The sequence below is a fragment of the Pelodiscus sinensis genome, chromosome 12 (genome assembly GCF_049634645.1).
Source record: "Pelodiscus sinensis isolate JC-2024 chromosome 12, ASM4963464v1, whole genome shotgun sequence".
Lineage (NCBI taxonomy): Eukaryota > Metazoa > Chordata > Testudines > Trionychidae > Pelodiscus > Pelodiscus sinensis.
The window spans coordinates 22,781,472-22,796,419 of record NC_134722.1 but is presented as its reverse complement, the minus strand read 5'-3'; the positions used below and the strand labels follow the sequence as shown (position 1 = coordinate 22,796,419).

Here is a 14,948-nt window from a genome sequence, read left to right as displayed (position 1 = left end):
TCTTCCACAATTTGATCTGAGAAAGTGCCATCTTGTTAGTCTTTAAAGTGCTACATAGTCCTGCCTTTTATTTCAGCAAGACCAGACTAACATGGCTACATCACTATTACTTTTGTCATAGGCCAGCAAGGTACTTGGTAATAAACTTCCCAAAGTCTCTGTTGCCACTTCCAGTTTAGTAAGAGTTCAGCCTCCTATCCCAACAGGGGTTTGTCTTCCCTGTCCGGTGGGGGGAGGTCTACAGTGAATTCGGGGGTGGGGGCAACCAGGGCCCACTCTCTAATCTGGGGTCTGCCTAATGGCAGTAGCTGTTGGTAGTGTTTCCCTTCATCACTGGCTGGCATGGTTACAATTTCCTGGGTCACTTCCCTATGACCCCCCCCCTCAATCTCTTCACCATTACCTCAGGGCATCCTTTACTATATCTTGTTGGTGTTTGTACTTCCCAGTCCTTTGGTAACACTCCCACCCCACCCCCCAACTTCTCTGGGATTTTTATGACTCAGGAGGGGAAGTTCTTAAATAGAACTAGCAGCTCCTTCATTGATTTCAGATGTCTCAATTGCCTTAACAGTCTCAACTCTTTCCATTTTAGTTGGCATCAGGTACCAGTCTTAACTGACTCTTTGCAGGCTAATTGACATCAAGTGTCTCAGTTAGCATGGAGTAACCTTTCTTTTGGATAACCAGGGAACAGGAACTTGCTTACCCTGTGGCACGTGTATCTGCCTTCTGCTACTCTTCTATATTCAAATGGCCTGAGTATGTCACAACCCATATGTAGGCTTTAAAAATAAAATACTCTGAAATGTAAGCTAAACAAATTCTGATGCTTGTCTTTCACTGGTGAGAGATTTAGACTCTCTATTAACTCTAAATTGAAAAAAAAAAAAAACCTTGTAGAAGACTTCACAGCAGAAATATTTATTCTAATCATTAATTCTGTGTGTATTAACTCCATTTTATATTGTGCACTCTAGCCAAGATGCTTTTATTTGTTGTTCATCAAGAAATTTCTGTAATCTCAAAGTTTTCCAATGTGTATGGTTTGATTTTTAAACTCAGATGAATTCTTCAACTGATCAGCAGTTATACTGCACACACTATATGCTTTCTAGTGCTAAAACAAGCTAAAGCTATGTATTTTGACATACCCAACAAACAATTGTGTGGGGGGGGTCCAAATCTCAGTTCTTTACACGCATAACTCCTGTGTGCCTTTGAGAGCCTTTGGTATGTACTGAATGTGGCATTTGGCCCTCATGAGAATATGCAATCATGTTTTCTAAGTTTCCTTAATATAATGCACATTTTATTTCCGAGATAATTTCCCAGGGTGTCAGCCTCTTTTTAAGAATAATTATTTTATTAAATTTTGTATTACAAATGTTTGACATAGAGCACAGCCTTTGATTATACATGTTTATGCAAATATTCAATAAGCTACAAAGTTACATTGTGAAAATACGTAGATACATGAAGCCTATTTTAAACTGAAAACTCTAAAATGAGAGCTACACAGAGGAAAAGAGACAAAGCAAAGAAAAAGGAGAGGAAAGTAGGTAGAAGTGTATTTATAGGGTGGGTTCAGAACTGAAATAGTTCTCACAGCTCTCTTAGTTTTAAACCAAGAAGGGGCAACATTTCTAAAGAAAGAACCTAAAACATCCAGTCAGGTGCAAACAGGTAATTAAAACCTGAAAGGAGTATAATCTCTCACTTGGGTACTTAAGGACCAGTCTTTGCCTGAGCACTCATGCTATGATGAGAAATTCAGACGCCCATTTTTAAAAATCTGATACACAGAGCCTGATTTTTAAAATCTCTGAAGTATAAGGCCATGCCAAAAAAAAGTGAGTGCAGGTGTCTGAGTGATATGTATGCACAATTATTGTATGTGCATGTCTAAGTTGTCTGTTTGAGCATGCTAATGGAGTCTGTACACAAATTAAATGCAGAACTATGTATGTATGTAGTCCATAATGATATTTTCTGTATATCAGCTGAATTGATACAGTAGATATTCCCTCTCAAATGAACATAGTCACCTTCAAGACTTAAAAGAAACAGGAGTGGTTGGGCTGTTACATTTAATGAAAGTGTAAATGAAAATATTAGGTTTAGCTCATTCTCTCAATCCTTGTCTGTTGTATTACTTGATCTTACTAGGTTTAGGCTTTTGTAAAGTCACTTATGTCACAGCCCAAAAACATGAGAAATTTTAAAGAAGTTTGTAGCTAGGTGTCTGGGTAAGAGGGAGTGCATGATAATTCGGTTTTTGTAAGGGAAAGATTTAAAAGGCAATGCTAAACATAAAACCATTTGAACTAGTAATATGTCAACTGCAAGTTAGTGATTTTGCACAGGGTGTAGACTAGTTCAGGAAAGCAGTTGAGCTTGTGGTTAATTCTCACCGTCTTACTGAGCTCACACAATGGGACTAAAAATAGCAGTGTAGACATTGCTTCACTTTATACCAAGCCTTTGCCAGGCTTTGAAATCTGGCAAAGCAGAGACGGTCTTAGAGGCCTAACCACCAGTCCAAGCATTAATGTTTACATACTAGTTTTACACAGACAGCATGACCATGAATCAGTTGACGGGCTTTCAGACTTGCTGCCTAGAGTTGTTTTGTTTTGGCCCACCCCACGCTGTAGTATCTGAGCACTTTCCATGTAAAATCATTATTGGACTTGACGGAGTCTGTGGTTCAGAATCTATTTTGGCATTAAAACTCTTCTGTATGTATATTTTTTCCTTTTTTTAAAAAAACCTTTGTTTATGCCCTCCTTCCTTGAATACCAATGCTTTCCTAAGTGAGAACCTTAATGTGAAGTAAAACAGTCTAGAAAATAAGTGAACTTTTTCAGATCCACACCTATTTGCATGCATTTTTTATGTTCATTTGAAAGGACCTTTGTTTCCCTAATTTCATTTTTGCTGTTTAGTGTGTCTCAACAAGCAAGAGATTGTCTATGTTCTAGACTTACACATTTAAGAAGTATTGTTTCTACCTTATTGATTTCAGTCCATAATGAGTTATCAGTTGTGCAGTTAGGCTAATAAAATTAAGCAGCAAGCTAAAATATTGCAAAAAGATCAAACATAATTATATGAATTGCGAAATAAAACCCTTCACTTTATACCAAATTTGAGCTTTCATTACTACAATATACAATTGTTGTAAAATATTACAATAAATATGCATCATAGTAATGGAACAGACTCCTCCCCTCACTGCAAAGAATACTAGAATTGTATTTAGATGAAACTAACATTTCAGTTAAACCATATGAAAAAGTAAGCATTATTTACCAAATAGTAGAGCTTTTCCTATTCACTTGTTTTTTAGCAACCTTAGGATTTATGTGCTCTGTGAGGACATTAAAGAAAAATAATTGGTGAGCTTGGTATTCTAATTTGATAAGTACAGCTGGCTTTATAGTGGTGATAGTGCTGCACTAGATTTTTACTGGATTTACAATGGCCTTTTATCAAATGACATTAACATTCCTAAAATCTATGCTAAAAATGTTACTAGAGAGAGAATATGCTATTATCAATTTGAGTGAAAGTAGTATCAAAGAGTATATAAATGCCTTTTCGATAGATCATTTTTTGTGGTTGAGGAGAGTTAATTCAGCCATAGACTTATTGTTTTGTTTCTTTGGGATCGTCCTTTCTTGTGCAAGATCTAGAGGCACCTTTTGTCCTTACAACAGAGGTTCCTGTTTACTTTCATTTTTTGTGGGTGGTGATGGTTTCACATCACAGTAACTAAACCCATATCCGGAAATTAATTCCTTCTGAGAGATTTCATCTAAATTTGATTCATAAACTCTGACTGTACTCCACATGGTTTTCTTCTCCAGAGATTTATGCAAGAGTTCTTTCATTCTCCTGTTCTCTTTGGAGGTAGATTCCCACACTATTTCAAGTTCACCTTCCACTTCTCTGAAAGAACAAAAATTAAAAGGATGCTGATGTCATAAATTAAAATTCAGTTTTGTTCAGAAGTTCATTTGTACAATATATGCCTTTAACAAATAATGTAACTGTATGATACTGTCTTCAAATACCTGACGTGTTTTGATGAAATTTGTTTCTAATTACATACTCTCTTCCTAACCTTTTAAAATAATATGGTTTTAAAGCATAATGGAAACTAGATAGAAGTTCTGGGCTCATGCAATAACATGTTGTAACAAATGGACTATTTTGCATCAGTCCTTCTCAGCACATGGTTATGGATCCTCCTTAAAGCACTAGCCTGTGACCCAAAGAGTTCTTAATTCACCACCATTTCTGGGGAGCATCATGGGTAATTTTCTCCTGTTCCACCCATGCTACTCCTCATTTAACTTATTGAAAGTTGAACTTGTGTAAATGAAAAAATAATTCAGGCCCAAAGCTGCATTTGTACTTGATTTTTGCTCCCTCCCTAGATCTCTATGAACATGGTGCTTTTAAAGAGAAAAGAGACTCTAAAGATGTACAAAGAATCTGCCAGCAAAAATTACTCATGCAGTGAGCAGCTATTACTCTCCTTCCTTTAGGCATCCAGTAGCATCAGCTATAGAGTGCCCTTAAAACTTTTCCGTTAAAAGCATTTGCGGAAAATCATGCCAGTCTAGACATAGCCAGACTGCACAACCTCAAAATAAAAAGGAAAAAAAAGGAGAAAAGTATGATGCCCGTGTTGTTGGAGAAAAGGCAAAAATAATATGGGGCAGGAAAAGTGATTATTCTAGCACCAGCAATAAAGTAGCTTGAAGTAAACATATCCTAATTTAAACAGTGTAATTCCATGCTATATTCAAAATGCTGGTTGTGAAAATCACCTTTCTTGCACTGCACTCTTGAAATCCCTTCACTAGCTTTCTTTCTCTTGCCTTCCAAACCAAGGCCCTATGCTGACTACAAGTCTGCCCTTTATCTCTCTGCCATGCCTGTCCTTAGAGCCTCTTTTCTATGTTTCTCACACATGTGGAAAAATTGGAGAAGGTCCAGAGAAGAGCAACCAGAATGATTAAAGGTCTAGAGAACATGACCTATGAGGGAAGGCTGAAGGAATTGGGTTTGTTTAGTTTAGAAAAGAGAAGATTGAGGGGGGACATGATAGCAGTTTTCAGATATCTAAAAGGGTGTCATGAGGAGGAGGGAGAAAACTTGTTCCTCTTGGCCTCTGAGGATAGAACAAGCAGCAATGGGCTTAAACTGCAGCAAGGGAGGTTTAGGTTGGACATTAGGAAAAAGTTCCTAACTGTCAGGGTAGTCAAACACTGGAATAAATTTTCCAGGGAGGTTGTGGAATCCCCATCTCTGGAGATATTTAAGAGTAGGTTAGATAAATGTCTATCAGGGATGGTCTAGACAGTATTTGGTCTTGCCATGAGGGCAGGGGACTGGACTCAGTGACCTCTCGAGGTCCCTTCCAGTCTTAGTATTCTATGATTGTCTCTGTACCACTTCATCTTTGTGTTTGTAATGTCAGAAATCTTAGTGAAAATTACTCTTCTAATTATGTACACCTCTTGAGGACCCTGCTCATTATTCAGCCAGGTAGATATAAATGAGAAGATTGCTGACATTTGTAGGCGCTTCATGCTGCATGCCAAAAATGATTCAGTAAGGGCACTAAGACTACTGGGAATGTGATCCTATATGCTTACTGCATTAGTAATAGCATTTAACCAGGGTGAGAAAATACAAAATTTAATAGCTGGAAGGGATTCTAACAGATTACTAGCTGCTCACTAGGGTAAAACATTCCAGCAGCTGTACATCATCCGCACTAATTGGAATAGATATGAAAACACTCAATGAACAATTAAAGAAGCCTGGCTAAAGGATCCTGCTAACTGTTTACAAAATTATATAAGCCAAATTACATAACTATGTCCAGAGAAAATTGAGGAGAACCATTCAGGGAGTTTCAACTCAGGCTGTGAGTGGTCTTCATTGTCATTGATTTCTTGAGGCTGAGGATGACTTCTTTCACAGGTTTTATTTTTTATTGGTTGTTCTGTGATTGAGGCAGCCAATCCTTGAGCCACAAGCTCATTAGCAGATATTCAAGGTGGTGTTGGAAGTCAAGTTTGAGCTGAGATAACTGCGTGACAGTTGTCTGTCCTTTTTTGGAAGACATTTTTCTGCAACCAGGGCAAGGCAATTTTCCTCAAAAATGGACTTTTCTCTCTGACAAGTCTTCACCAGTTATTCCTATCTGAGTTGCTGTTTCCCAGTGTGTGGTGTTAATGACACATCCCTTGGTTTTTATTTTAAAGTGTTTCTTTTGGCCTCCCCATTTACTTTCTCCTTTGGTGAGGAGGGTATACAGCAGTTTTTTTGGTAAGCATATATCAGGCAAGCTGTGATAGATAAGAATGCTGGCCAGAACCCAATGACTAACAGGTTAAACTCAGTTAACTAGCAAGTGTGTTAGCAGGGGGCCAGAAGAACCAATGAGATACAGTGCTGACATTTAAATTGTATAAGATACCTTTCCTGTTTTCTTTGTGGGTGAGTTAAGCCAGGAAATGGAAAACAGCATGATTTCAAACCCAGGCAGGACTACCATGCCTCCAAGGAATTTGGGGTATGGAGGTGGACTGAATCAGGATAGTGAGTAAATAAAGGGAAAATGTGTATTTAGTCATGATCAGGGCATTTTACTTTGTTTTGATTGTTTGGTTAAACTTCATCTGAATCTGTGCCTTCCCTCCCCCGTTCCTGATCTAAGAGCATACTCAGAGATGTTCTCTGTATTTTAATTTGTTTTACGCAGTTGCTCTGTAACACCTAGCAACCAGATATGTTTTATCAAATATATTTTTTTGTTAATAATGTTTTATCAAATATATTTTTTTGTTTTGTTAATAAAATCACCTTTTTTTAGGCAATGATTTGATTTGTGTGTCCTGGAAAAAAACAGGAGTTGTGTGTATGTGTCTCTACAGCCTGAAAGGTCAGCTGTCAGAGAGCGTTTGTTGTCTCTTTCTTTTTTCAAGCTCTCTTGTGGCAGAGGACGTTGGGGTATCCCTGGAGAAGGAAGTCCAAGAGCTTTCTTCCTGGCTTCAAGAAGAAAGGGGTTTTCTTTTGTTCCACTTTGTGGTGGCAGCTACCTTCCAAAGTTAATAAATATGTGACTCTGGGGAGTTTTTGTAAACAGAGCCTATAGAGGCAAGGTATTTAAGGTCTCTTGTGGGCCCCCATCTTCTGAACTCAGAGTGCCAGAGTGAGGAACAGCCCTGACACAAGTGCAGACAGTGCCTGCTCCACCTCAGCTGGTACTGGATAATCAGAGTCTTAACACGTAAGGTGTTGAAGTGACAATCTATGTTGAGGATCTTCCAAAGAAAGTGCTGATGTTGGTGTTCCATGTTTTCAGATATTTTCTAAAGGTACCCCAGTCTCACAGGTGTAGATGACAGTTGGAATTTCTTCATAAACTAAAAGTCTAGTATGTGTTCTGCTCTTGGAATTGTTGAACACCTAAGCAAGACAGGCTCCCAAAGGCAAAGCTGGCACAGTAGATTCTCTGCTGAATCTCAACATCTATGTCCGCCCTCTATGAGAAATGGCTGCAAAGATATGTAAAGTACTCTATTTTCCCAGGTTTTCTTCATCGCTATAAACCTTCCTTGCTGGATCTGATGACTGACCAGGAGCTGGCTGGCAGAGAACTTTTCTTATGCTGTTATTCAGAGTTAGCCATGGACTTTTGTAACTTCACAGAAACAAATATTGTTGATCCTTAACTATGGTGCAATCATCTGCATACTGGAGTTCAGTTATTGTTGCCAATATTTTGGCACTGAAATTAGAAAGGTCGAAGAGATTGCCATCGGTCTGATACAGGATGTTAGTGCTCTGCGGTAGACAGTCTTGTAATAACATTTTCATAGTTACTCAGAAAATGAAGAAAAGTGTGGGTGCCAGTACACAACCTTATTTTATCCCGCTTCAGATGAGAGCGCTCAGAGGTAGAGTCCATTGCAAAGGATGGAGGAAGTCATCTGGTCATGGAGGAGTCTTATAATAGTGATAAAATTGCTTGGGAAATTATGACATGATTTTTCACAGATCTTCATGGTTGATAGAGTAGAAGGCTTTCATCAGATCAATAAAGGCCACCTACAGCTCCTGATGTCACTCTTGACATTTTTCCTCGATCTGTGTGCTACAGCTACAGAAAGCTTTTCCAGCTCTGGTGTGCTTGGCTCATACACACCAGGGTGAAATGCACATTTGAATCCACTCAAATACATTTTAATATCCTGGGGCATATGGGGCTGGTAGGATTTCAGCATCTTTTATCTGGTCAAGGTTAACCTTAGGCTCCCCTCTAGGATTCATCTCTGCCAGCTACCATATATTAAAATCCAGCTTGCACCGTGTGCATGTAGTAGCGCTCACATTTTGAAAACACATCTTTTATTCTGGCATGGATAAGCCCTTCTTCTCTATAATGGACTCTGCTCTGGTACAGTCTGTACTCAATGTGCTTTCTCTTCATTGGTTCTTCAGCATGTTGTCTGCACAGCAATTGCTCCTGTTATCCCAGGAAGCAAGAGCTCAATCTAGATTTCTCAGTTGGTAGAGCAGAGAATTAAGTATTGGGCCACCATCCAGACTGATAATACATTTTTGTAAATGTAAATAGGGAAGCAAAGAAACCTCTAAATCATAATATGGTAAATATTTGTTTATTTTGTTGGGTTATTTATTTATTTAATTTATTTCAGGCATTCATTCAGCCTTTAATTACAAACAGCAAGAGCTGTCCTATGCAGTGGATATGCTTTGGTGAACTTTAAGGCATCCAGGTTTTGAAAGTAAAGTGGGCTTAACTCTCAACTGCAGGTTAATGCTTTCAATGTACAAGCAGTTCCCGGGTTACGTACAAGATGGGGACTGTAGGTTTGTTCTTAAGTTGAATCTGTATGTAAGTCGGAACTGGCATCCAGATTCAGCCGCTGCTGAAACTGACCAGCGGCTGACTACAGGAAGCCCGAGGCAGAGTTGCTCTGCCCCGGGCTTCCTGGAATCAGCCGCTGATCAGTTTCAACAGGCTGAATCTGGATGCCAGTTCTTACATACAGATTCAACTTAAGAACCCCAGGCGTCCCCAAGTCAGCTGCTGCTGAAACTGATCAGTGGCTGATTCCAGGAAGCCCGGGGCAGAGCAACTCTGCCTCGGGCTTCCTGTAGTCAGCGCTGGTCAGTTTCAGCAGCGGCTGACTTGGGGACGCCTGGGGCAGAGCAGCTGGGGTGCTGCTGGGTTGCTCCAGTAGCACCGCTCCTCGGCGCTACTGGACCAACCCAGCAGCACCCCAGCTGCTCTGCCCCAGGCGTCCTGATTCAGCCACTGCTGAAACTGACCAGCAGCGGCTGAATCAGGACCCCTGGGGCAGAGCAGCTGGGGTGCTGCAGGGTTGGTCCAGTAGTGCCCAGAGCGGGTGCTGCAGGACCAATCCGCAGCACCCCAGCTGCTCTGCTCCAGGGTCCAAAACAAAAGCCTGGTCTGCTGGGGGGGGGGGACACACTATCCGCGGCCCCCCCCCCCCAGCAGACCAGGGACACGGGGAGCAGAGCAGCAGCGGCAGCGGGGTGCCGCGCCTCTGAGGCTTTGCTCTGGCAAAGTCTCAGAGGCGCAGGACCCCCCCGCTCCCCCGCGGCTGCGGCTTCAGTCCTGGTGCCTGTGGTCTGCTGGGGACCGTCCCCAGCAGACCACAGGCATCCGGTCTCAAGCGGCAGCAGCAGCGGTTCCCGCGCTCCTGAGGCTTTGCTCTGGCAAAGCCTCAGAAGCGCGGGAACCCGCCCGGTGCCCCTGGTCTGCTGGAGACGGTCTCCAGCAGACCAGGGGCACCGGAGCAGCTTACGAACGGGGCTTTCTCGCCCCGGAGCTCGCAGGTAGCAATCCGTTACCTCGACCTCCGGGGCGAGAGCCCCGTTCGTAAGTGCGGATCCGACATAAGTCGGATCCGCGTAAGTCGGGGACTGCCTGTACTGACATTGGAAAAGTTTCAGAAAAGGAAAACAAATATTATTAGGGGTTTGGAATGGGTCTCATATGAAGAGAAATTAAAAAGACTGGGGCTGTGTCTACATTGGCAAGATTTTGCGCAAATACTTATAACACAGGAGTTTTTGCGTTAAAGTATTTGCGCAAGAGAACGTCTACACTGGCATGTTCTTTTGCACAAGAGATGTGCTTTGCGCAAAAGCATCCATGCCAGTGTAGATGCTCTCTTGTGCAAGAAAGCTCTGATGGCCATTTTAGCTTTCGTGCGCAAGAAATTCATGTTGCCTGTCTACACTGGCCTCTTGTATAAGAACAGTTGCACAAGAGGGCTTTTCCTGAGCGGCAGCATCATAGTTCTTGCGCAAGAAGCACTGATTTCACACATTAGAATGTCAGTTTTCTTGCGCAAGAACTCCCCGGCAGTGTAGCTGGTGCTTTTGCACAAAATCATGCCAATGTGCACACAGCCTGGGAGTTTTCAGCTTAGAAAAAAGAAGATTAAGGGGTATACGACAGAATTTATAAAATCATGACTGGTGTGGAAAAAGTGAATAAGGAAAAGTTATTTACTTATTCCCACAATATAAGAACTAGATGTCACCAAATGAAAGTAATAGACAGCAGGTTTAAAACCAACAAAAGGACATTTTTCTTCACTCAGTGCACAATCAACCTCTGAAACTCCTTGCCAGAGGATGTGATGAAGACTAGGACTTTGACAAGGTTAAAAAAAGAGATTCTTGGAAGTTAGGTCCATCAATGGCAATTAGGGTGGGTATGAATGGTGTCCCTAGTCTCTGTTTCTCTGGAGGTGGGTGACAGGGGAGGGATCATGTGAGGATTACCTGTTGTGTTCCTTCCCTCTGGGCATCTGGTATTGGCCACTGTTAGCAGACAGAATACTGGGCTGGATGGACCGTTGTTCTAACCCAGTATGGCTGTTTTTATGGTTTTATGTAAAGCTAGAAATACAATGAACTGGCATGACAAGAGTGATGAATTTTTAATTTATATGGCAAATAGACATACTATGAGTATTATTCCTTTAAAATGCTTGGCTCGGGGTGGCTAGTAAATATGTTAGTAGGAGAAAATCAGCACTAAAGGAATCTGTATTTCTTGATAATACAGTGTTCAAGAGGTGAATTAAATAGTATAAGGTATTTTAGCATAATTAGTGCTTTTCAGTGAAAATCTTTATCATTAAAAATAAAAAGGATACTTCTAGCATTATAATAATAGTATTAAAGTAGCTTTTCAGTTATCAGTCTGTCAGTTTAAGTTTTTCTTTTTAATATAACTGTCAGAGAAAAATACAAAAGATATGTTAAACTAAAACAGAAAAATTAGAAAATGGAATAGCTAAACAGGGAAGCAACTATCAGAATCGAACATAAATGTTTTACTTTCTATAGGCTGTATGCATCATTTTATACTCCAGAAAACATTAGCAACCATCAGTAAATGCAATCAGTGCTTACGCTGTTATGAAAGGGACTGCTTCAATGTAAACATAGTTCTTTATGATGTTATTATGATTGTTTGCACAAACAATACTCTCCCCTACTGCTATATTGAGAAATCAAAGGATACACTGATACTGTGTGATAGAAATAGTAATATTATTCAATTGTGAGTTTAGATTGCCTAACTTCAACCTCCCTGATTTGGAGTCAGAGCCAGAATCTAACAGATCATATGATGACAGTTTGTCTTTATGCTTCAGATTATATCACACAGTTCTCCTAATATAACTAGTTATTCTTTTAACTGGTTAACCCAGGCATGCATGATGAGGAGGCACTTAAATAGTTAAAAATAGTAAGTGACCACTTCCTAGAGAAATCATGATCAGAATACTGTATTTTCTGCCAGTTTTCAGAGATGCAGCAAAATTATGCTTATTTGTAGCTACCACCCTATAATGGCACTGTATGCAGTAACTAGAAATAGCACTGTGCTGATTATTGTAGACATACACGGTACTTTTCTTGAACTCTGGTGTCCATAATTTTTAAATCCGTATTATCTCTCAATGGTTGAGATGACTTACAATATGACTGCTTAATTAGCTCTCACTTACTGTGATTGTTTTAAGTTAATGCTATATATAAAGTCTTCCATATAGCAGGAGAAAAATCTTCTTAAGGAACTACCATGGGGCTATGCTCGCCAACACCCCTCTCTCTGGGGGCAGGTGTCTGGCCAAGGGGAGGGGACAGGAGCGGGCTGGGGCAACATGTCTGGCCAGGGGTAAAGGAGTAGGAGCACGCTAAGGTATAGGCGTATAGCCAGAGGGGAGAGGAGCAAGAGTGGGCTTGGGGGTGCAGGGTCTCAGTGGAAGGGATGAGTAAGGGGAATGGGAGTGTGCGGTCTTGGCAGGCCGGACTACCCCGGTTCCCTTGCCCCTGCCTGCTAGGGAGAGCCAGGTTCATCCCAGTTCTCCCTGGCTCTCCCCCCAGTACCAAGGCAGCCCCCTCACCACCACTCCGCTCTCGCCCTCCCCCCCCCCCCCAAAGCCACTAGGAGGGCCGGGCTGAGGCCATAGTGTGACAGCTCCGGCTTTCCCCATTCCCCTGGCTCTTCCCTGCCTCTCACCAGCCACTGAGGAAGGCCTGGCCCCAAGGCCACCCCCTGCCCCCTTGACTGGCCTTGGCTCTGCCCAGGCCCTTCCACCCTGCCTCTCTTCCCTCCCCGCCCCTGGCTACACACCAGCCCCGGACCTTTTGTCCTACCAGCACTGAGACTTAACTCAACCTCCTCTCCTCCCCCCTGGCCAAGGCCCAACTCTGCTCCTGGCAGGTGGGGGGAAGGCCCGAGGCTCTGTACTGAATCCAACTTGTAGGGAAGTGCATGCACATACTGCTCCCCTCCCCACAGCAGCACACATGCTTCCCCACAAGCCAGATCCAGCGCAGAGCCTCAGGGCTGTCGCCTCTTCCTTCCCACTCCCCTGGAAGCTGACACTGGCACTGTAATCTTGCAGGGGGTGGGGGAGGCATAAGCCTGGAGCGCCAGGCAGGCAGCAGCCCAAGCACCTGGCCCGAGGCAGGCACCAGTTAGCATTGGGGTCCTGGACCAGGAAGTAGAAGCAGGGCTGGAGGTAGCTGCCTGACACTAGCCCTGGCCCTCCTGTAGGAAAGGCAGGGGCCAGCGGGGAGCCCAGGTTGCCCTCCCCACAACGGGGGGACCCCGAGCCATGGCCACCATTTCCCCTTCTGACTTTGCAGAGGCTGTCATCTCACAGGAAAAAAAATTATATAGAGATTTATTTTAATCGGCTACTTCAATGCTGACAGTCATAACCTGGTCAAAATCTGTTAAACTATTTTTATTTTCCATTTGTGCTTTTGAAGATGCTAGGTGTTAGTGAATAGCACAGATATCAAGGTGTTGTCATTATTTATGAACCGCAAAACAGTCCCCTCATTAAGTACTCATCTGACTAGGTTTTCTGACTGTTTACTCTTCCCATTTGTCAGAAAACTGTCAACCAAAAACATTGCTTCAGTCTTCACTGAAAGATTATATTAAATACATTATCATATATCTTAGTGGTATATAGACACACAAAATAATTAAAGGCTGTATTCAAGTTGATATTTGTTGCATATTTCTTTTGTCTGAGATGCTGTGAGCCCTTGAGAAGATTTTTAATTAGTCTTAAGAAGAGCTGTAGTCTTCTATGAAAAACCCCTTCCTTTTAAGTTTGTTTTTTTGGAGATGGGATAAAGACAGTTAGGAGCATATCAGTATTTTCAATATAGCTCAGAGAGGAGTGAGAGAAGGTTCCTGGAGCATACCAGATGGAGCTGCAATTAAAAGCAAGTGCTTGTAGCTGTGCAACTGCCCTCTTTTTACTGCTAAATCCAATTGGCTTGTTTTTGACTGTGACTGACTTACCTTTTCTGCTGCAACACTTCATCAAGCGTTTCTTGCTTGTCTTGCAGCAACTGCTGGAGGTGCTTCATTTCACGCTGGTACCGAGCAGCCTTCCCAGAAAATTCCTTCTCTTGTTCAGTCATTTTGAGATTGATGTCTCCAAGCCTGCCAGCAGCTTTTTTTTTGTATACCTATGAAAGTTGAAGATTGTGGGGTGAAATGCGGTTATGCCACTTTCAAGGATAATCAGTACTAACAATATCACCAGCTAAATATGTTCTTTTCTTGCTGCAGATTAGTTGTTATATCCCTGATGCCTTGCTTAAATAAATCAGGTAAGTTGCACAGATTTATTAATTGATAGGTATCATACATATACTTTCACATTGCATAGATGAAAGGTGTACAGTCTGAATATTACATATTATGTCTTTGGATTTATCTTGAGTGAAAATGAGCAAGAAAATAAAATGGGTTTACTTTTTTGAGTATAAAGCTGCTCTTCAACACACATGTTGTTTACCCACTAGTTCAATAGTCAAATCTAATTGTCTGTCTAAAACACAAACAGAAGTAAATACTGGGGTGGTATGTTTTTAATCTAACTACTAAAAGAAAAATTAGACTGATTTCCTTATTAAATTAAGTGTATAATCAAAAGGTCTTGTTTTCATAATATGCAAAAAAAAATATTGGAATTACTGAACACTTCCTCCTGAAAAGGTTATAGCTCACAGAGTAAAATTTTTATCAGAAAATATGCTTTGTATATTTGTCATGGTAAAATGTTTTGCCTCTTCAACCCATGCTTAGAGGCTTGCTTACACAGGCTCTGTAGACATACCCAGAGCATGTACTTGTAGGCATTCTCCTTGTCTCTACTCTCTGTATGCTGAATTCATTTAGCAGCAGCTTCTGGTAGGGTACACATCCCCACACCCCAAACAGTGTGTCTTTAAAAGCCATAAAATAGCTCATAATCTGGTAAAAAATGGAACAGATTTGGCAAAAGTCATTGCCGTTTTTAATCCTTCTTATT

General features: G+C 41.5%; 1 protein-coding gene across 8 annotated transcripts in view; it reads right to left on the bottom strand.

Moving 5' to 3' along the window:
* Positions 1-947: 947 nt before the first annotated feature.
* CEP89 (centrosomal protein 89) overlaps positions 948-14,948 on the bottom strand; it is a 113,308-nt gene continuing 99,307 nt past the window's right edge. For 4 of the 8 annotated variants that reach the window (XM_014569481.3, XM_075940115.1, XM_075940114.1 and 1 more), the window contains 2 exons: positions 13,931-14,100; positions 948-3,954 (listed from right to left, as the gene is read on the bottom strand). In XM_014569481.3, coding sequence (XP_014424967.1) covers positions 3,714-3,954; positions 13,931-14,100 — 411 coding nt within the window. In that variant the 3' untranslated portion in view covers positions 948-3,713. The remainder of the gene's footprint in view (positions 3,955-13,930; positions 14,101-14,948) is intronic. The other 4 variants (XM_075940113.1, XM_075940117.1, XM_075940112.1 and 1 more) reach the window with 1 other exon arrangement.